Genomic DNA, 23,408 nt, shown 5'->3' on the forward strand with positions numbered 1-23,408 from the left:
ACTCTTACAGCTCCCATATTGTTCACCTTTGTTGTGTTGTTATTAAAGTTTTGACACCTAAAAGGAGATAAATTTGTAGTTTTACATTCCTAAAATGATCTCAGATCAGTTGTTCATCTGCTCTCTCAGCCTCCTTCTGCAGCTCCAGCAGCTCAGATCATTTTGGGCCTGTCTCATTAATATTCATGAGCCTTTCTTCTGATTGGCTGACAGTCTTGAGTGACACCCGGCCAGGCTAACCACAGTTAACGGTTTGCAGGTTAAACTCACCGGTGAATGCATAAAGACGATGGCCACCGCTGAGGAAGATGTTGTCAGACTTTACATGTTAGAGCTGGAGTCACAGTCTGAATCCCAGATGATCTAAAAACCTCCACAGTTGTATTTTATGAAGCACTTTGTAACTTTTGTTTGAAAGGCAACAGACATGCACACAAACATAGCCTACACAATATGCTCGCACACAGTGTGTCTTCATAGTCCTTTAGTCTAGCTCGTTCTTAGTGTTGGGATAACTATCCCTTATATACTCTTTGATCAGATCTGTTCACTCATTCTCAGATGTAATAATACGTAATATTTAACGTTTTAACCGGTTTTAACGGCATGTTCTTGTGGGGGAGATTACTATCCCTTATATACTCTTTGATCAGATCTGTTCACTCATTCTCAGGTGTAATAACACGTAATATTTAACGTTTTAACGGCTTGTTCTTCTTGTGGGGGAGATAACTATCCCTTATATACTCTTTGATCAAATCTGTTCACTCATTCTCAGGTGCAATAACACGTAATATTTAACGTTTTAACGGATTGTTCTTGTGGGAATAACCATAGATTTATGTAAGAAAGTGTTTATATATATATGGGGATAACTATCCTTTATATACTCTTTGATCAGATCGGTTCACTCATTCTCAGCATTCTCAGATGTAATAATACGTAATATTTATTACGTTTTAACGGCTATATTTACGTTTTAACGGATTGTTCTTGTGGGGAGGGGGGGGGGGTGACTATCCCTTATATACTCTTTGATCAGATCTGTTAACTCATTCTAAGATGTAGCTAATAATCAGATATTTAACGTTTCAACGGCTTGTTCTGGTGTGGGGGGGATTACTATCTCTTTATATACTCTTTGATCAGATCTGTTCGCCCATTGGCTAGTTCACACATATCCCACAATCCACCGCGTTACCACTTCCTTTTTCCTTTCGGCCATTTTCCTCCCTTGTAGGTACGATAATTTTCCTCCACATATTTAGAAATAATCTGCTTTAATCCTCAGTATTTTGGCTGTGTTTGTCTATTTCACGTACAGCCTGTAATAGAGTGTTTTGTCACCTTTGAAATAAGGTGATTATTGTTGTAAGAATATATCGTTAAATTGCTAAAAAAGCATCTATTTTGTGTTTGTGTGTGTGTGTCGCGTTGCTGTTCAAGGCCAACTTATAGCTCCTTTATATTAACACAGCCACTTAAAAAATGAAAATAAGCATTAGTAGGTAACGCTGGAGTGGTGTGGTTTAGTTATTATGGCATGCAGTAACCGCTTACAGTCATAGCCGCTAGTTAGCTTGTTAGCTTAGCATCCCCGGCTGGTGCCGGTGTGACTCTGGTCCTCATGTCCGGGCTCCATGCTTGTTTAACTCTGGTCCTCATGTCCGGGCTCCATGCTTGTTTTGCAGGGACGTAGGCAGACATGGCCCCCAGCCGGAATGGAATGCTCCTGAACCCTCACTTCCACAAAGACTGGCAGAAAAGAGTCCGAACCTGGTTCAACCAGCCAGCCAGGAAGATCCGCAGGTAAGAACCGCCCAGAATAATGTCAAAACCAACATGCAATAAGAGTTTTTATATCCATATTAAAGGTGGAGGATGATGACAGGCTCAGGATCAGAGGCAGAAAGCAGATCAGTTGAGAAAATGTTATAATATTTTGAGCTGCGTTGAACAAAAATTGCAGCAAATTTAAATGAGCGTGGAGCTAAACAACCCGTCATCATAACAGGCTGGAAAAATGATACAAGAACAAGAAGATAACTTCTTCTACGCTTCATTATAAGATCAGAACAAGCAAAAATAGATGCAAAAATGACCAAAGATGACACAAAATTATCAAAACAGACACAAATTGACCAAAAATACATGTAAAAATTACCAAACAACCAAAAAATAGATGCAAAAATGACAAATAGATGCAAAAATGAACAATAAATGACACAAAATTGAATAGCCTGTATTAAGTAATTAATAACACGTCTTTATTGTGTGGGGGGAAAAAATGTAATTGTATAATTATCAGACCGCCATTACATTTTTCATCTCGCGCACCCCCAGGGGTCCACGCACCACACTTTGGGAATCCCTGATCTAAGGTAAAAGTTAATCTCCCAGTAGCAGCAGTGACTGGTTTTATTGGCTCCCTATCATCAGAAGAATTTGGGAAAGACTCCTAGAAAACTCTAGGCTCACATCTAAAGATTAAGTGTTTAGAGTTTTTAGTCTCACACTGAGATTTTATACAGACGGGCAGTGGGTGTTTAGGGGGAGATATCAGGGCAACAATAAATGCCACATAGAAGTGGTGAACATCATCTGAAAGCTGTGAACCTGAAGATTAATCTGAGATGAAGCTCAGCACTGTGTGTCAAGTTGTTCTGGTCAAAAATATTATATTATATATTTGGGTTCAAAAACTTAAGTCATTTTGTAGATTTCTGTATTTGGCTCTTTAGATTCATTAGATCTTCTAGTTTCATGTAACTCCATCTTCAGTATTCTCCTATTTGCTACTTTTGACTGCTGCGCGTCTGCTCTGCAGCCATGATCGGTGCATATTTGCCTAATTGGCATTTCACTTTTTCAGAAGTTTTTCTCTACACTTGGCAGACATGTTCAGAAATATAAGGACCCCCTTTTATATATTTTGTTTTGCAGCAGTCAGATGATGATAAAACTCCGGAATCTCTGTATTTACTTGATGAATCCTGAACCCTTTTTTCTGATGACTGCTTTTTTTGATTTATTGCATTTCTTCATACTACATGGACACAATACTAAACTAAAGAGAAACACAATTAATTGTCTGAAAAGCTGTTTTTATTCCCCTGACTCTGTTATTTGCATCTGGTTGAGATGGTAGAAATACAATCAGTAATCAGTGTAAAACAGATTGTAAAGTTCCTGAGTCCTTTTAGTTTAACACCCATTTTTATTCTGTTTTTTTAACTTTGTATGAGTTTTGTGGTCCTCTGTGTCTTTTATTTATTTTACTACGTTTAACTACGTCTTTTATTTATTTTACTACATTTAACTACATCTTTTATTTATTTTTACTACATTTAACTACATCTTTTATTTATTTTACTACATTTAACTACATCTTTTATTTATTTTACTACATTTAACTACATCTTTTATTTATTTTACTACGTCTTTTATTTATTTTACTACATTTAACTACGTCTTATTTATTTTACTACATTTAACTACATCTTTTATTTATTTTACTACATTTAACTACGTCTTTTATTTATTTTACTACGTTTAACTACGTCTTTTATTTATTTTACTACGTTTAACTACGTCTTTTATTTACATTTAACTACGTCTTTTATTTATTTTACTACATTTAACTACGTCTTTTATTTATTTTACTACGTTTAACTACGTCTTTTATTTATTTTACTACGTTTAACTACGTCTTTTATTTATTTTACTACGTTTAACTACGTCTTTTATTTACATTTAACTACGTCTTTTATTTATTTTACTACATTTAACTACGTCTTTTTTATTTATTTTACTACATTTAACTACGTCTTTTATTTATTTTACTACGTTTATCTGTTAGATTTTATAGTTTCATTTATAGCATCATTTTAGATTGATGCACTTATTTGATTATTTATTGCTGATTGTTTTATGGAAATGGTTTTTATTGATTGTTTAAATGTGCTGTTATAATAAAGTGGGTTGTCTAGTTCCTGGAGTTGAAGGGACCCTTTGATTCCTGTGGTTGTAACTCAGATTTGTGTCTTCAGGCGAAAGGCTCGCCAGGCGAAGGCTCGTCGTATCGCTCCGCGGCCCGTCGCCGGACCTCTCCGGCCTCAGGTCCGCTGCCCCACAATCCGCTACCACACCAAGGTCCGCGCCGGGCGAGGCTTCACTCTGGAGGAACTCAAGGTAAAACCTTCTTTTTTCCAACAATATATATATAAAACAAGAAAACATAGAAGAAGATGGCGGCCAAAGGGAGCAAAGTTTAAGAACAAGAGTCCTTCAGGATCTTTTCAAAAAAGAGTTTAGAGCAAATGAACATGAGTATAAATATACAGAGGGTCAAATTATTCTTCTCCAGGTTCCTTTATTAAATGAGCCAGATTATTGTTCTTAATATAATGTATAAAACGTCTCCGTACTCTTTGTAACAGCTCTTGTTTATTCTGCAGCGTGGATTCTTTCCAGAGGAAACATAAAGACTTAAACCACTGTGACATGCTGCTTTATCAATGTTTCTCCATGTTAATCAATCACTCATTCTGCCTTTAATAAACACAAATGAATGAAAAACTTGTTCATGATAATAAGACCAAGTAAAAACAGTCTGAGTTCACAACTCGTCTCACTGTTACTGTTAAATTTGTTTAATTTTACTGGTGTAATCTTCACTCTCTAACCAATGAAATAGTAAAAGTTTTAGGCGTGTATTAAACCCTGACTGGGTTTGGTCTTACAGGCTCTGTTCTACTGTTAGTTCCTCTCATAAATCTATTTCCTTTGCTCTGCGTTCAGAATTAGAGGCAAGATAACACCTTCTAGTCGTCTGTGTATCCATGTTGGAATACTTGTTCAGCAATGTGACTTTTGTGTTTGAAAACCGTCTCAAAGATTTTAATTTGACACCAAAAAGCAGTAAAGCAGCTGATGTTTGTGTAGTGAGGTAGAAACTATCTGTGTTTCAGCTCCACTGAGACTTTAAAACCTATAAAAACGTTTATCGAGGTGATCTCCACCTTCTATTGACGACTAAACAGAAGAAACTCAACGTTTCTCTGATGAATCATCGTCCCACCAACATAAAACTCTCTCAAACTGAAGCTTCTCTGCTGCTGTTCTTTCTCTTTCTGCTGTGGCAGGAAACTAAATGTTGATGTGCTTCACCTCGGGCTGGGCGATACGGCCCTAAAGGAATATCACCATATTTCAGGCTGTTTTATGGATAACGATATTCTTGACGATATTAGGAAATACTTAAAAAGATATAGAAAATATGATTTTTTTTTTTTTAGTCTGTATAAATAATTAAAAATCTAAAATGTAGTGTGAAGTGCAAATCTCAACAGTTGACAAATACAAAAAAATACTCTCGAATCTTGAGTATGAGCAGCAGCATTTTGAAATAAGAAATTATGACTATTTCAAACTGAATGTTGTTCTAAATACATTATTTACTATACTTATACTATATACTATAGGGTTTCCGGTACATGCATTGAAAATAGGATCTTGCTGCATCACCAGGCCAAAACAACAAACACAACAACAACAAATTAAAGATACAGGTTAAATAACTAAACTAGTCTATACTGAATACAGTGAAATAAACATTATTATAAAAATGATCATTTCTATGGACTTGAGGGAAAAACATGACGACAATAAGTCAAGAACATTGAGGCTCTCCTTTATGTAAGGTTACTGACTCTTCTTTTAAAATAGACACATTTCATGGTAAAAACAACAAGGTAAAAAAACCCAAACATCAAATAAAATCAACTATTTTGAGAATAATAAGTCCATTGGTCTAATAATTTTTTTCCTTCACTGTATTTTGTGTCTCAGCAGTCAGATGATGATAAAACTCCGGAATCTCTGTATTTACTTGATGAATCCTGAACCCTTTTTTCTGATGACTGCTTATTATTATTATTATTATTATTATTATTATTATTATTATTATTAATATTAATAATATTAATCAATAAAAACAAATTAAGGCCCCATTTACACGAGGAAGCTTGCAGGTAAAAATGACAAAATATTTGATGTGAAGTGCCTTTCGTTTAGACGGTGACGCAGTTTTTGGGGTTTAAAAACATAAACATGTGAAACCAAACTCCAGAGTGTAAAACTGTAATCGGCTCCGTCGTAGCGTGTCATAATTTGTCCTTTTTGTCATTATTATCTTTTTTGACATCATTTTGTGTCTTTTTTGTCATAATTTTGTCATTTTGTGTCTTTTTGTCACAATTTTGTCTTTTTTGTCACAATTTTGTGTCCTTTTTCATTTTGTCCTTTTAGTCATAATTTTCTTTTTTTGTCATTTTGTGTCTTTTTTGTCACAACTTTGTGTCCTTGTCATAATTTTGTCCTTTTTGTCTTTTTTGTCATAATTTTTTGTCTTCTGTCATAATTTTGTCTTTTTTTGTCATTTAGTCTTTTTTGTCATTTGTGTCCTTTTTGTCTTTTTTGTCCCATCCATGCTCCAGGACAGGAAATAAAGAAATGTGGATTATTTCCATGGTGGGACCTTCAAGCTGCTCTGGCAGCTCTAATAAACTTACAGGAGTCTTTCCACCAAATGTCCAGGATATGTACAGATAGTATTAGTGAACAGAGAAGGATCTGGAATTACCTCCATCACATTCTGGATGCAGCGATTGGTGGGAGGAGCCAGACGGCTGTGAACGAGACCTGGGAGATCTAGTGATGGAGGAGAACTTTGTGAGCTTCTATTTAACCCTCGATGTGCTGTTTCCCTCCTTACAGGCAGCCGGCATCCACAAAAAGACGGCCCGCACCATCGGCATCTCCGTCGACTCTCGGCGCCGCAACAGATCCACAGAGTCTCTGCAGGCCAACGTGCAGCGCCTGAAGGAGTACCGCTCCAAACTCATCCTCTTCCCCAGGAAGGCTTCTGCTCCCAAGAAGGGAGACAGCACTGTGAGTTTGGTTTTTTCATCTTGTTCATAGATCAGGGATGGTCAATAGGAGGCCCGGGGGCCACATACGGCCCTCAGCCTCACCTGAAGTGGCCCTCAGTACAACTACATGCATCTGAGCATGAAATCTTAAAAGTTCAGTGTAAAAATGCACAAATTTACTTCTTACAATTAATGTTGGTCTGCTGTTCTTGCACTGAAAAAACAAAAATACTGTTATACATGCATTAGAGCAGGGGTGTCAAACTCTGGCCCGCGGGTCAAATTTGGCCTGCAGTGTAATTTTATTTGGCCCGCGAGGCAATACCAAATTATTATATTATTATTGTACTATAAAAGCCGGTATTATACAGCGCATTTACCGCTAATATTAGATTTATTATTATTTTATTTTTAAATGTATTAACCTGTTGAAAAACTTCATTTTGATATTTAAATCAGAAGGATAAAAATAGAAAAGAGGCATATGATTTTTATTTATTTTTTATTTAATAAATTAATGACATTGATGTGTTTTTTTTATTTGAAATTTGATTTTGCATGTCTGCACTATTTAGTTATATATTGTATGTTTATAAGCGTTGCTGGTTCCATATTTAATGTTAAAGCAAAACATGTTTGGTATATATTAAAAGGTTTATTTGTTCAATGTTGGCCCGCGATTTTATTCAAGTTTTAAATTTTGGCCCATTGTGTATTTGAGTTTGACACCCCTGGTTTGGAGCATGAAATATGTTAAGTTACTGCACTGTAAATATATTTAAAATGTCAGTTTCATCATATCTGGTTAGTGATGCTCCTATATGTGGCCCTGTGGTAGTGGACATGATAAACTGCAGCATTTAAGTTGCCCATCCCTGTTTTAGAGCGTAAAGTTTTAAAAGAAACTTAACATCTTTGTCTGCAGACTGACTGACAGACTGAAGTCGTGTCTTTTAATTATTTGTGTTTATGTTTTGATTGTCATTTCCTTGAGAAAAACAAGTGTTAAACATGAATCAGAAGCAGATGAGTCATCGCTCAGAATGAATAAGAACAATTTGAGAGCCTCTTCACTGTTTGTTTACTGTTATTAAAGTTAATACAACAGCTTTCACACAAAGCTTTTAGAGTAATGAATAAAAACAGAAACAACCCTGTCAAGTTCGACTTTATTCCTTCTGCATTTGAAGTAATAAAGTGAAGATTTGTCTTCAGTCCTGACCTGTTAAACTTTGTCTTTAACGCTGTGTAATCCCTGAGGGACGCCGTTTATTGAGCAATACTTCTGGTTCTGACGGCTGAACACCTTCACTGGAAGATAATTATCTTCCTTAATGCTGTTTTTTTTTTTTTAAACTTTCTTTTTATTGATTTTTCAGTGAAAAACAAAACACAACCATATAATTATACACACAGAACAGGAACATCAGACAGGGTCATCCATAGCAAAATACAATGGCAGGTTTTATTCTAAACACAGGGCTGACATAACTCAAAATACCTTCGTTTGTGCTATCCACAAGGTCACCGGTACAAAAAATAAAATAAAAAAGAACCCCATAACAAGCGGAAATGGAATATATATATATATATATATATATATATATATATATATATATATATATATATTTATATTTATTTACCCAACAAATACCCCATTACAAAACAACTACAACTAATAAAAACTAAACTACAACTAGTAAAAACTAAACTACAACTAGTAAAAACTAAACTACAACTAATAAAAACTAAACTAATACTAAAAACTAAACTACAACTAATAAAAACTAAACTAATACTAAAAACTAAACTACAACTAATAAAAACTAAACTACGACTAGTAAAAACTAAACTACGACTAATAAAAACTAAACTACAACTAATAAAAACTAAACCTAATAAAAACTAAACTACAACTAATAAAAACTAAACCTAATAAAAACTAAACTAAACCTAATAAAAACTAAACTACAACTAATAAAAACTAAACTACAACTAAGCATTTTCCCAAAAAATTAAAATGTAGCAAACTCACTCTAAAAACTAATTAAAACTAACTGGATTTGAAAACAAAAAACAACTAAATTAAAACTAAATCCAATGAAAAACCCAAAAACTATTATAACCTTGATACGGATTAGGTTTCAAAATGAAGACACCATTGATGTAGAATTAATATAATTGTATAATTTAATTTATTTATTTACCTAATGTAAAATAAAAAGATTTTCCCACACAGAATATGCAATCACCTCTCATATATGTAGTCCCTCCATTTCTTCCAGTATTGGTCACCTTTTTCAGTACTGTATCTCAGGGAAAATGTTAACCTTTCCATGTTATAAATTCCTTTAACTATTCCTATCCAGTCTGAAATTGTCGGACACTCCTTGCTTAGCCATTTCCTGGTTATTGCCTTTTTGCTACTAGCCGATAATATTTGTAATAGGTGTCGGTCTTGTTTCCTTAATGCTGTTTTATTGGCTCATTAGATTGGTTGTCAGGAGTTATTTGCTCTCATATCTGAGAAAAAACTTCCTGAGACACGAGGGGAGATTTCTAATCTGACGACTGTTTCACACGTGTAATGTTTTAAATTAGTTTTTGTCATTATCCTGGTAGTGAGAATATTTCGTTTTTGATCATTTTAACTTTTCAAAGTCTCTAAAGTACTAAGAAAAGTTCTGTATACATGTAAAGTTGCTGTATAATATATGTATATCTTATAAATATTGATATTTCTGTTTGAAAAGTATTAACCATCCATAATGGTTTGTTTTCAGGAGGAGGAACTGAAAATGGCCACTCAGCTGTCTGGTGCCGTGATGCCCATCAAGACCGTAAGTTTTAATTCCTGCAAGAAGATTTCTCTAATGTGCAACATATCCAGAATTATAGATTACACTGAGATCAATAGAAATGATTGGAATACGTTGTTTTCAAGTCGCTTTTTATTGGTTTTTGCATATCTAGATGGATGGATGGATGTAGATATATGTAAATAAATTAAATTATACAATTATATTAATTCTACATCAATGGTGTCTTCATTTTGAAACCTAACCTGTATCAAGGTTATAATAGTTTTTGGGTTTTTCATTGGATTTAGTTTTCATTTTGTTTTTTGTTTTCAGTTAGTTTTAATGAGTTTTTAGAGTGAGTTTGCTAGTTTTAATTAGTTTATTTTTTTGGGAAAATGCTTAGTTGTAGTTTATTTTTTATTAGTTGTAGTTTATTTTTTATTGTTTAGTTTTTATTTTTAGTTTAGTTTTTATTAGTTGTAGTTAGTTTTTATTACTTGTAGTTTAGTTATTAATTTTAGTTTAGTTTTTATTAGTTTTAGTTTAGTTTTTATTAGTTGTAGTTTAGTTTTTATTATTTTTATTTTAGTTTTTATTAGTTGTAGTTTAGTTATTATTTTAGTTTTTATTAGTTTTTTATTAGTTGTAGTTTAGATTTTATTAGTTGTAGTGTAGTTTTTATTAGTTGTAGTTGTTGTGTAATGGGGTATTTGTTGGGTCCAGATTCAATAAGGTCACAATAAATGTTTCCTTTATTTCCTTTGTCTGATCCATCTCAGCCCCAATAAGTTTATTAAGTCATAAAACCAGATAGATGAAATAGATTTCATATCAACCAAAAAGGTTTACGGATGAAAAAAGTTGACAAAGACGAAAACGAAGGACATTTTACTATAATTTTAGTTAGTTTTGGAACCACAAAATACAGTTTCAGTTATCGTTTTTTAAAAACTCTTTATTTTTATTTCAGTTAACGAAAATGTGTTTCCAATTCTAGTTTTTGTTATTTCGTTAGTTTTCATTAACTATAATAATCTTGATTTACAGGACATGAATGATAACTCTTCAGTAAATATCAGATTGTTTTGTGTTGCAGCAATCAGATGATGATAAAACTCCGGAATCTCTGTATTTACTTGATGAATCCTGAACCCTTTTTTCTGATGACTGCTTTTAAAATCAAGCTGAAAAAGATTGTTTGTCCCAGAATATTGATTCTTCTGTTTGCATTTTGTCCAAGCTGTGAGCCAGAGCTGATTGTGAAACGTGTCTAAACGTTTGTTTGTTTGTTTGTTTGTCTCAGGTGCACAAGAAGGAGAAGGCGCGTGTGATCTCTGAGGACGAGAAGAACTTCAAGGCGTTCGCCAGCCTGCGTATGGCGCGCGCCAACGCTCGGCTCTTCGGTATCCGCGCCAAGCGAGCCAAGGAGGCGGCCGAGCAGGACGTGGAGAAGAAGAAGTAACGTCGTCACCATGGAACTTTGCAAAATAAAGAGTTTAAAAGGATAAACATGTGAGAATGTCGTGATTATGATCTGTGTGGTCTGAGTTTATTACGAGACGCTGAACATCTGCAGCACTTTTAGACATTTCTACATGTGGGCAAAGATGCGTTTTAAGTCGATATAGTGGCTGTTTAGTAAGTAAAATATTAACACTATTTAACTCTTTGGAGTTTGGGGCTATTTTGTCATTCTGCCTGTTTATAAACCACTTAAAGTGTTCACCATGACGTGTTGCTATCATTGTTTTCAAGACAACCTCACCTTTATGACCTGATTATTATTTTCATTTTGACTTACTGGATCAATATTTTGAACACAAAAAAACACATAAAAACAAACAAAACACAAAATTATGAAGAAAAAAACCGAACACACCAAAAAAATAAAATAATATATGAACAAAATACATTTGAAGAATAACAAGTAGCCTTACATACAAACAATAACTTAGAATATATCACATCTTGAAAGAATATATATTTTTACACTTCTTTTTTTTATTTTTAAGAAAAAACAATACAAAAACACATGAAATCACACAAAAACAATGAAATTGCACAATTTTTTTTTTTTTTTTTTTACAAAAAACACAAGGATTGCATTAAAATGCTGAGTGCACACTGCAAAATTGCAAAGATGTCTAACTACAAAATCATGTTACTACACTTGGTCGAGGTGTTTTTTACCCTTTTCTGAAAAAGAGTTAATGCATTAAATGTGACATGTAAACTTGTGTAAAAGCCAAAACTTTAGAGTTGAGCTGCAGCAGGAAACATGCTGCTGAACGTAAAATATTAACACTATTTAACTTTTTGGAGTTTGGGGCTATTTTGTCACTCTGCCTGTTTATAAACCACTTAAAAAGTGTTCACCATGACATGTTGCTACCATTGTTTTCAGCACAACTATATGACCCGATTATTATTTTCATTTTGACTTACTGGATCAACATTTTGAACACAAAAAAACACAAACAAAAAAAAACCAACACAAAATTATTTTTTGAAATCCCACAAACGCACCAAAAATATATATATATTTGTTTTTACAATTTTTATTTATTTATTTTTAGAAAAAACTACAAAAACCCAAGACAACCTCACCTATATGACCTGATTATTATTTTCATTTTGACTTACTGGATCAACATTTTGAACACAAAAAACACATAAAAACAAACACTTTTTTTTTTTTTAAAAACCCCGCGAACACAAAAAAATATATTTTTATTTTATTTTATTTTGAAAAAATACAAAAACCCACACACAAAAACACATGCAATCACAACATCATGAAGTCACACAAAAAAAACAAAGAAATTACAAAAAGACACAAGATTGCATTAAAATGCTGAATGACACTGCAAAAATGCAAAGATCTCTAACTACAAAGTCATGTTCCTACACTTTGTCGAGGTGTTTTTTACCTTTTGCTGAAAAAGATTTGATGTGCTAAATGTGACATGTAAACTTGTGTAAAAGCCAAAACTTTAGAGTTGAGCTGACACTGCAAAAAAAGTTGGGTGAACTCAAAATTTCAAGGCAACAAACTTCGGTAAAATTTTAAGTTAAACTAAATTAAACTAAATATTTTAAGTTTTGTTTTTGAGTTTGCTCAACTCTGAATTCAGATTTTTATCAACTCAACTGTAGTTGAAACAGCCACAATGACACTTTCAAGTGCAGCGGCAACTCAGAAAGTTGGCTTTCCCGAATTTCCCAACAAAGAAATAAGAGTTATCAGAACTATTGTCCCTTGTTGTGAACCCCAACTTAAAGATATAAGTAACAACAACTCACCAACTTGTTTTTGAGCAGACAACTGGCTTCCTTTGTTGTGCTAACTTACATTATTGCCCTAAATGTCAATCATTTATATTTCCAAGTTTTACCAACATAAATCACTGTTTTAGGCCAAAAAATACAAGTTGGCTTTTTTACAGTGCAGCAGGGAAACATGCTGCTGAACGTTTTTACGTTGTGAAGAAGTCAAAGAGCTGCGGAGCTTTAATGACTCCAGGAGACGTTATAAGTCGATATAGTGGCTGCAGCTCTAAAATATTCACAGTATTTAAGAGATGAGTGTTCATTTAAACCATTTTTACATTTGAACAAAAGATGCGAACATGTTTATGGAAAAACCTGATGGCTAAAAAATGTCTCGTAGTACTTTTATAACTAGACTTTTATTACATCATCTTCCACGTGTCGGAGCAGGTAAACCAGCTTTATTTAATGTCTGAACTCTGCTGATCACATGTTGTTCTGCAGATAAAACAGCACATTTTAAGAGATCTGAGCACTGGACACCAAGGTTAGTATAGTTAACGAGAAATAATGAAAACTAAGATAGAAAAAACTTTCGCTAACTGAAGTAAAAATAATTTTAAAAACCTGATAACTAACAAACTGTATTTTGTGGTTTCAAAACTAAAATTATAGTGAAACTGTCCTTCATTTTCGTCTGAGTTTATACGTTTTTTTCGTCTGAACCTCTGGAAAATAGTGTCTTTGTAGCTCATTTTTAAACTGTTTTCATGTTGCATAATCAGTTTATTGTCATAAAGGAACAAAGAAACTAGAAATATTCACATTGAAGAAGCTGAAATCAGAGAATTTGGACTTATTGTCTTTTTAAAAAAACTGCTCAAACCAATTATTCCATTATCAAAATAGTTAACCGATTATTGTTCTATTAATCGATTAATTGTTGCAGCTCTACTATGAACTAAAATGATATTTCAGTGTCCTATTTGCAGCAGCAGGTGGCACTAGAGGCTCAGGATCCAGCTCATTAATGGAGACATAAAATCATTAAAGAGCAGCGTGTTTTGACTGAAAACCCGTTTTAAAACAGCTGGATTTCTTTAGTAAAGCAGCTCTTTAACCTGATGTGACAGCTAATTACCTCACAGTGTAACAGAGTTTTACTACATTAATGCTGTCAGTAACTCAGCACATTATAAGAAAGCTGTGATAGAAAGTGATCCATGATGATTGAGCTGTTTTATAACAGCCATGTCACCAGAATTTACCTTCTCTTGACCCAGAGAAGAGTTTTAAACCAGAGAAGAACTGGATGGAACCCTCTTATGTGTTAGATTTGACACCTTTGGTCACATTTGTAACATTTACAATTCTTTATTGAGCATGATAGTGTTTTGAAAGTAATAAAAAGATGCAAAATCACATTTTATGTTGGACTAAAGGACTAAAAAAAGACACAAAATGACTAAAAAAAGACACAAAATGACCAAAAAAGACACCAAAGGTCCAAAAATAGACACAAAAGGACCAAAAAAAGACACACAATTACAAAGAAAAGACAGAAGACACAAAATGACTAAAAAAAGAAGACAAAATGATTTTTAAAAAAGACACAAAATGATTAAAAAGACACAAAATGGCACAAAAAAAGACACAAAATGACTAAAAAAGACATAAAAAAAGACACAAAAAGACTCAAAATGACCAAAAAAAGACACAAAATGACAAAAAAAGACACAAAATGACCAAAAAAAGACACAAACTGACAAAAAAAACCCACAAAAGGACTAAAAAAAAAGACAAAAGGACAAAAATGACTAAAAAAAGACACAAAATTATTAAAAAAAAGACACAAAATTATTTAAAAAAAAGACACAAAATGACCAGAATTGTTCCTCTAAACACACCAGAGCCAAATCAAACAGAGTCCCACTAGAATAAAACCAGAGTTGATGACAGGATCACACACAATCACAAGATCACATTTATGTTGGTTTTTCTTTGTTTCTTTTTGGTTCTAAATGTTGATCCAGTAAGTCAGAATAAAAAATCAATTATTATTATTATCAGGTCATATAGGTGAAAAATCTACCAACATGGTATTTAAACATGTTTTAAGGTGAATACAGGCAGGATGGAAGGAGTCTGCTGAGAGAGATCGTCTCTTTTTTAAATGTTTTCAGTGTTTCTTTCACTTTTAAAGCGTGGACAGACTGAATAAACTGTGATGTGAGTCTGATGTCCTTTAGTGTCCTTGTGTCTCCTTCAGTGTCTCCTTCAGTGTCTCCTTTAGTGTCTCTGTGTCTTCTGGCTGTCTGAACACTATCAATAATTCAGATAATGAAGCGAGTGGACAGTCAGCAGCTGATTGAAATGGAAACTTAGTGGAGGACTGAAGAACGACGACTGAAACATTAATATAAAACAGGACAATATGAGGATTTTATCAACCATTTTCCTTTCATCACCTTCTCCAAATGTGTTAACATGATTCAAACCAGAATTAACAACTCCCACATTTTAATATCCACCAGTGATGTAAACGTGATTTATCCTCTGATAAAAGCAGGAAACACAGTTAATGTCTCCAACGTGTTGATTTTATTCAGTTTTCATAAACAAAAAGCCTTTAACATAGATATCAATGCAGTCTTTTGTTTCATTTTTGTGTTCTTTTATGTTTTTTGTAATTTTTTATGTTTCTTCTGTGTGTTTTCTGTATTTTTTGTTTTTTTATGTGGTTTTTTTTTCTATTTTTCTATTGTGTTTTTGTGTATTTTTTGTGTGTTTTTCAGTTTTTTGTATTTTTTATTTTTTTTAATTGTGTGTGTGTGTTTTATATTTTTGTGTGTTTTTTGTGTTCTTTTATGTTTTCGGTATTTTTTGTGTTTCTTCTGTGTTTTCTGTAATTTTTTACGTGTTTTTTGTATTTTATTGTGTTTTTGTGTATTTTGTGTGTTTTTCAGTTTTTTGTCATTTTTGTATGTTTTTTGTATTTGTGTTTGTATTTGTGTGTGTGTGTGTGTCTGTGTGTGTGTTTTGTGCTTTTTATGTTTTTTAATGTGTTTTTTGTAATATTTCCGTGTTTTTTAGGTATGTTTTTTTTGTCATTTTTTTGGTGTGTTTTATGTTTTTTTGTATGTTTTTTGTAATTTTTTTTGTATTTTTTGTGTGTTTTTAATGTGTTTTTTCAGCTTTTTGTAATATTTTTGTGTTTTCTGTATTTTTACATGTTTTTTTATTTTTTGTGTTTTTTGTGTATTTACTGTGTTTTTCTGTTTTTTGTAATTTTTTGTGTGTTTTATGTGTATGGTTTTTGTATTTTTTGTGTGTGTTTTTTGTGTGTTTTTTGTGTTCAAAATGTTGATCCAGTGAGTCAAAATGACAAAATAATAATAATCAGGTGAGGTTTTGCTGAATAAAATGATCCCAGCATGGAAAGATAAACAGTTTTAAGTCGTTTTTCAGGCAGAATGAAAAATAGTGAAAACCATCAAAATAGGCTGAAACGCAGCAGCGCAGGACGTTATCACTCTATTAAACCGGTTTTATCTGCTTCACCTGCAGCAGGTTCAGAGGCCGTTATCTTCTATTCACACGGTCGATCACAAAGAGAAATAAAAGACTCAGAGGAACCACAACACTGATCTTTATACTCTACCTTTTTATTTTTATCCTAAATACACACCTGTAAAGTCCTGAGAGTGAATCTCACATGTTGGTGATGATGATGCTGTTAAATGAGTCACATAAACAACCACACTGTAAAAAATGTTTGGAGAAATCACATAAATGTTTAAATAAACATCAGAAATAGGGCGTAAGATTAAACATTGTATATCACCGTAGTAGACACTTTTAGTTACCGTAAATCAAAGAATAGCATAAAAACTTTAACTTTTACTGTCATTTACTGTAGGAAACACACAGTTAGGACATTTAGAACCAAAAAGAAACAAAGAAAAACCAACATAATGTGTCTTTTTTTGTCATTTTGTGTCTTTCTGTCTTTTTTGTGTCTTTTTTTAGTCATTTTGTGTCTTTTTTTGGTCATTCTGTGTCTTTTTTTGTCATTTTGTGTCTTTTTTTGGTCATTCTGGGTCTTTTTTTTGGTCATTTTGTGTCATTTTGTGTCTTTTTTGGTCATTCTGTGTCTTTTTTTGTCATTTTGTGTCTTTTTTGGTCATTCTGTGTCTTTTTTTGTCATTTTGTGTCTTTTTTGGTCATTTTGTGTCTGTTTTTGGTCATTTGTGTCTTTTTTTAGTCATTTTGTGTCTTATTTTGTTTCTTTTTGTGTCTTTTTTGGTCATTCTGTGTCTTTTTTTGTCATTTTGTGTCTTTTTTGGTCATTCTGTGTCTTTTTGTGTCTTTTTTTAGTCATTTTGTGTCTTTTATAGTCATTTAGTCCAACATAAAACAGCATAAACAGTTTGGCTGTAAAAATATAACATTTTCATGTAAAATTAATGGAGAAATACCATGATGTGTGAATGAATGAAACAATTACCCTAAAAATAACAGTAACCATCAAAAGAGCCCAAACTCCAAAGGGTTAACATAACAATTCATACCTGATTTAATTTAATTGGCCAGTAGATCACAAACATACAAGAAATGTCAAAATCAGAAAATATTAGCAAAACACACGAGTCAAGACCAACAGATGCTAAAAGTTGACCCTGCACCGCAAATATCTGATAAATCTGGTTTATTAGATCGAGGTTCACCTGTTTCTCTCATGTTAGATCTTATTTGATGATATCTAGTTTTAGTCTTTTATCAAACACTAAACATTTTTCTGGTTTTTGCTCCTCATATTCTCCTCATGTGTAATTATATTACTGCACTCCATCAGAGATCAATGAGCTGATGATGCATCCTGCAGGATCTCTCACCAACATGATGTATTTATTGTGTGGATCATGTTTACTCTGCAAAAAAAAAGGACCTGAGATGTTTGTAGGTCAGTGAAGCAAATATAACGATGATGAGATAACGTTTCTGTTCACTGAGCTGTTTCTGCTGTTTTATGTTGGACTACAGGACTAAAAAAGACACAAAATGACCAAAAAAAAGACACAAAATGACTAAAAATGACACAAAATGACCAAAAAAGAGACAAAATGACTAAAAAAAGACACAAAATGACCAAAAAAGACACAAAATGACCAAAAAAAGACACAAGATGACTATAAAAAGACACAAAATGACTATAAAAAGACACAAAATGACTAAAAAAGACACAAAATGACTAAAAATGACAGAAAATGACCAAAAAAGAGACAAAATGACTAAAAAAGACACAAAATGACCAAAAATATACACAAAATGACTAAAAAAGACACAAAATGACTAAAAAAGAAACAAAATGACTAAAAATGACACAAAATGACCAAAAAAGAGACAAAATGAGAAGACAAAATGACCCCAAAAAACTGAAAAAAACACAAAATAACCCCACAAAAGACACAAAATGACTATAAAAGGGAAACAAAATGACTAAAAAAGACACAAAAAGACACAAATTGACTAAAAAAATACACAAAAAAAATAAACACAGAAAAAGACACTAAAAGACACAAAATGACAAAAGAAGACACAGAAAGACACCCCTAACCCAAAATAACTAAGAAAGACACAGCAAAGGACACAATAAGACACAAAATTACATAAAATGACAAAAAAAAGACACAAAATGACCAAATTGTTCCTCTAAACACACCAGAGCCAAATCAAACAGAGTCCCACTAGAATAAAAACCAGAGTTGATGACAGGATCACACACAATCACAAGATCACATTTATGTTGGTTTTTCTTTGTTTCTTTTTGGTTCTAAATGTTGATCCAGTAAGTCAGAATAAAAAATCAATTATTATTATTATCAGGTCATATAGGTGATAAATATACCAACATGGTATTTAACCATGTTTAAAGTGGTTTATAGAGGCAGGATGGAGGGATCCGTAGAGTTTGGAGGTAAAGTGGAGCTTTAACATCGTTTCTAACAGGAAACTGGCTGCTTCTGACTCCTCCGTCACCTAAAGTCGTGTTTTCTCTGCAGTGTTTTTCCTCGGTGGTATTCAGAGTGTTCAGTCAACACCTGAGCCCTGTTACGCCACAACAACAACCATCTGCTGCTGCTGCTGCTGCTCAGGACGTTCTCTGTTCACACATGGATTATCTATCACATCCACTCACTGACCACAGGAACCAGACACCAAGATCAGGAGAACTCTCTGACATATTCAGCTGTTAGCTCCTTTAAACAGTCTGTTAATAAATCTATACCATGTCATGTTGGTGTCAGGTTAATCATCGTTACCTCACCTTTATGTCCTGATAGTTTGGGGCTCTTTTGACTATTTTTCATTCAAAAACACAAAAAAAAAATACAAAAACCTCATAAAACACAAAAAAATGACAAAAACATACATAAAAAACACATAAAAACACAAAAAATACCCAAAGATAAATAAAAAAACCCAGAAAAACACAAAAAATACACAAAAAAATTACCAAAAAAAACATTAAAACACACACAAAAACATTTCTTCACCTTTATGATAGTTTGAGGCTCTTTTGATGGTTTTGACTATTTTTCATTCATTCATTCATTCATTTTCATTCATCAAAATCATTTTTTTTTCAGCACAATCTCACCTGATTATTATTATAATTTTATCATTTTGACTAACAGGATCAACATTTTGAACACAAAAAAACACACAAAAAAAATACAAAAACCTCATAAAACACACAAAAAATGACAAAAAAACATACATAAAAAACACATAAAAACACAAAAAATAAATAAAAACCACCAGAAAAACACAAAAAATACACAAAAAAATTACCAAAAAAACATTAAAACACACACAAAAACATACATAAAAAACACATAAAAACAGAAAGAAATAGACAAAAATATTACAAAAACCACACAAAAAAAAACCCACACAAAAAAAACCCACACAAAAAAAACCCACACAAAAAATGTCAAAAAACACATAAAAACAGCGTTTCTTCACCTTTATGTCCTGATAGTTTGAGGCTCTTTTGATGGTTTTGACTATTTTTCATTCATTCATTCATTCATTCATTCATTCATTCATTCATTCATTCATTTTCATTCATCAATAAATGTTTATCTTTCCATGCAGGTATCATTTTTTTTTCAGCACAATCTCACCTGATTATTATTATTATTTTATCATTTTGACTAACAGGATCAACATTTTGAACACAAAAAAACAAATACAAAAACCTCATAAAACACACAAAAAATGACAAAAAACATACATAAAAAACACATAAAAACACAAAAAATACCTAAAGATAAATAAAAAAAACAGAAAAAGACAAAAAATACACAAAAAATTACCGAAAAACACATAAAAACAGAAAGAAATAGACAAAAATATTACAAAAAACACACAAAAAAACATAAAACACACAAAAAATGACAAAAAACACATAAAAACAGCGTTTCCTCACCTTTATGTCCTGATCATTAATGTTTAACTTTGACTTGATCAAAATGTTGAACCCAAAAGAAACAAAGGAAACATAAAATCTGATCTTGAAAATGATATTTCAATACACATAATTTTAAATGTTGCAAATATGAATACAGGTTGCAAATATAACATATAACAGTTAAAATGAGGATAATCTCTTGTCCTATATTTTTGTACTAAATATATTTTAGTATATTTAGTATTTTTTGGTAATTCTGTGTCTTTTTTTAATAATTTTGTGTCTCTTTCAAGTAATTTTGTGTCTTTTTTAGTCATTTTTTTGGTCACTTTGTGTCTTTTTTGGGTCATTTTGTGCCTTTTATTAAATAATTGTGTGTCTTTTTAAATAATTCTATGTCTTTTTAAAATAATATTGTGTCTTTTTTGGTAATTATGTGTCTTTTTTTTGGTAATTTTGTTTCTTTTTTAGTATTTTTTAGTATTTTTTTGGGTCATTTTGTGTCTTTTTTGATCATTTTGTTTCTTTTTTTTAAGTAATTTCATTTTTTTCAGTCATTTTGTGTCTCTTTTAAGTAATTTTGTGTCTTTTTTAGTCATTTTTTTGGTCACTTTGTGTCTTTTTTGGGTCATTTAGTGTCTTTTTGTGGTGATTGTGCTCCTGCCTCCAGCAGTAACTGAGTGTGAGCTCTGGAGGGTTAAATGCTCTCAGACTCTCCGTCATACGAGCTCCGCTGTGTTGCTGTAACATCATCCACACTTTCCCTCCAGCAGCAGTATTTTTGGTACTCAGGTAGGTTTTTTGGGGGTATTTTCAAAGACTATGGATTCCAAAAATCCTTTTATTGACGCTCTGCAGCGTCCCTGTTACTGGTAATCAATGAGTGGGTTTGTGTTTCAGCAGAAACAGAAACCTTATATTTGCCTTACTGACCTACAAACATCTGCAGAGAAAACATGATCCACACAATAAATACACCACAGTGGTGAGAGATCCTGCAGGATGCATCATCAGCTCATTGATCTCTGATGATACAGCAGCAATATAATTACACACGAGGAGGATATGAGGAGCAAAAACCAGAAAAATGTTTAGTGTTTGATAAAAGACTTCCATTTATCTATTTCCTCCATGTCTGACTCCTTCCATCCTGCCTGTATTCACCTTAAAACATGGTTAAATACCATGTTGGGATATTTTTCACCTATATGACCTGATAATAATAATAATAGATTTTTTATTCTGACTTACTGGATCAACATTTAGAACCAAAAAGAAACAAAGAAAAACCAACATAAATGTGATCTTGTGATTGTGTGTGATCCTGTCATCAACTCTGGTTTTTATTCTAGTGGGACTCTGTTTGATTTGGCTCTGGTGTGTTTAGCACAACAATTATAGTCATTTTGTGTCTTTTTTTGGTCATTTTGTGTCTTTTTTTAGTCATTTTGTGTCTTTTTTGTCATTTTGTGTTTTTTTTTGTCATTTAGTGTCTTTTTTGGTCACTTTGTTTCTTTTTTAAGTCATTTTGTGTTTTTTTTTTTAGTCATTTTGTGTCTTTTTTTTTTGTCATTTTGTGCCTGTTTGTCTCTTTTTGTGTCTTTTTTTAGTCATTTTGTCTCTTTGTGTCTTTTCTGGTCATTTTGTGCCCTTTTGTGTCTTATTTTGTGTCTTATTTTTAGTAATTCTGTCTTTTTGTTTCTTTTTTTTGTCATTTTGTGTCTTTTTTTTGTCATTTTGTGTCTTTTTTGGTCTTTTTGTGTCTTTTTTTAGTCCTTTAGTCCAACATAAAATGTGATTTTGAATCTTTTTTTTTTACTTTCAAAACACTATCATGCCCAATAAAGAATTGTAAATGTGTCAAATGTGACCAAAGGTGTCAAATCTACCATATAAGAGGGTTCCATCCAGTTCTATCATTTGATACTAAATCTATTTGAGCTTGTCTCCAGTTTTACTTGGTATATCATCATCAAACTGAAACTGGCCTCATGGAGTTTACAGCCAGAACTTTAGAGGTAAATGTACAGTAGGGCTCCACGCTGCTTTGTTTTCTAGTCTGATGGAGGCAACAAGTCTGGATTATTTGGAGCTTTTAGTGACTCCAGGATGTTAAACTAGCTTAAATTAGCTCCAGGTGTGAATTTGTTACTTCTTTTTTTAAGAGTTTCTCTGATAATATCATCCTGTAGTGAGGTGTTTGTGTTTAAGTTGGATGGTTATCAACTTAACAGAGCAGATAATTAAAAAGCAAGGAGCCAAAGTTTTTATTTTTCAAGCTGTTGGAATAATTTGATTGACCTGCCTGTCGTCATTATTTTCCTGCTGAAAGCTTCTGAGTGTGTCAAAGAATCGACCTCGTCCTCCTGGAATCAAAGACAGTCGTAAATCTGCAAAAGCTCTAATGAAAATAAATGTTCTTTCTGTTTCAAGGACACTTTAGAATCATGAAATTTCAAAGCCTTCAGGGATAAAACGCTCCAAGCCTCCACATGTCTATTATCATAAAGTGCTCCGTGAACACACGAGGTGCTTTTAGACAAACAAAAGCTTTTATTTTCTCTAGTTTTCATCAAGCTAAATTTCCCAAAATCATTTAGTCTTCTCCTTTCGCTGCTTTGTCTTTTTTTTCGTGGCCTTCGCTTCTGTTTTTTTTTTTTTTTTGCACAAACTCGAGGGCTGCTGTTTTGTCAGAGCAATCTAAAAATCTATAAACGTTATGCAATGTCTGGAAATACATTCATGAAAATAATACATTTGTGGGTGGACTGTGAAAAGGTTGAAGCATAAACGTGTGGAAACAATAAGTTACGTAACAAACATCGCTGTCAGCTCAGGATCATTTAATGTGAGACACTTAATATGTGCACGTACACAACACATGTGGGTGGTAAAATAAAGTTAAAGAGCAGAATATCAGCTGTCTGG

The 23,408-nt window shown here is 32.6% G+C and overlaps 1 protein-coding gene and 3 non-coding genes across 6 annotated transcripts; all 4 read left to right on the forward strand.

Moving 5' to 3' along the window:
• The first annotated feature begins 1,130 nt into the window (after nucleotides 1-1,130).
• Nucleotides 1,131-11,242, forward strand: rpl13 (ribosomal protein L13). 3 transcript variants are annotated; one of them, XM_059356325.1, is made up of 6 exons: nucleotides 1,131-1,240; nucleotides 1,692-1,809; nucleotides 4,050-4,191; nucleotides 6,778-6,951; nucleotides 9,716-9,772; nucleotides 11,037-11,242. In XM_059356325.1, the coding sequence occupies exons 2-6, from the start codon at nucleotides 1,706-1,708 to the stop codon at nucleotides 11,193-11,195; spliced, it is 636 nt and encodes a 211-aa protein (XP_059212308.1). In that variant the 5' UTR covers nucleotides 1,131-1,240; nucleotides 1,692-1,705; the 3' UTR covers nucleotides 11,196-11,242. The 3 variants fall into 3 exon arrangements, with proteins under 3 accessions (XP_059212308.1, XP_059212324.1, XP_059212316.1); XM_059356341.1 differs by having other exon boundaries at nucleotides 1,215-1,236; XM_059356333.1 differs by having other exon boundaries at nucleotides 1,218-1,359.
• Nucleotides 2,952-3,029, forward strand: LOC131961125 (small nucleolar RNA MBII-202). Its single transcript, XR_009389836.1, has one exon. It is a non-coding gene; the product is annotated as a small nucleolar RNA MBII-202 (small nucleolar RNA).
• On the forward strand, nucleotides 5,859-5,936 carry LOC131961118 (small nucleolar RNA MBII-202). The gene has a single exon (XR_009389835.1). It is a non-coding gene; the product is annotated as a small nucleolar RNA MBII-202 (small nucleolar RNA).
• Nucleotides 10,838-10,917, forward strand: LOC131961129 (small nucleolar RNA MBII-202). Its single transcript, XR_009389837.1, has one exon. It is a non-coding gene; the product is annotated as a small nucleolar RNA MBII-202 (small nucleolar RNA).
• Nucleotides 11,243-23,408: the final 12,166 nt, after the last annotated feature.

The sequence above is a fragment of the Centropristis striata genome, chromosome 2 (assembly GCF_030273125.1).
Source record: "Centropristis striata isolate RG_2023a ecotype Rhode Island chromosome 2, C.striata_1.0, whole genome shotgun sequence".
Classification (NCBI taxonomy): Eukaryota; Metazoa; Chordata; class Actinopteri; order Perciformes; family Serranidae; genus Centropristis; species Centropristis striata.

Excerpts from the sequence above, each read along its gene's own strand:
- rpl13 (XM_059356325.1), top strand. The coding sequence starts at position 1,706 with ATGGCCCCCAGCCGGAATGGAATGCTCCTGAACCCTCACTTCCACAAA. Across the intron at positions 6,952-9,715 it reads CCAAGAAGGGAGACAGCACT|GAGGAGGAACTGAAAATGGC; the intron begins GTGAGTTTGGTT and ends GTTTGTTTTCAG. Across the intron at positions 9,773-11,036 it reads CCGTGATGCCCATCAAGACC|GTGCACAAGAAGGAGAAGGC; the intron begins GTAAGTTTTAAT and ends TGTTTGTCTCAG.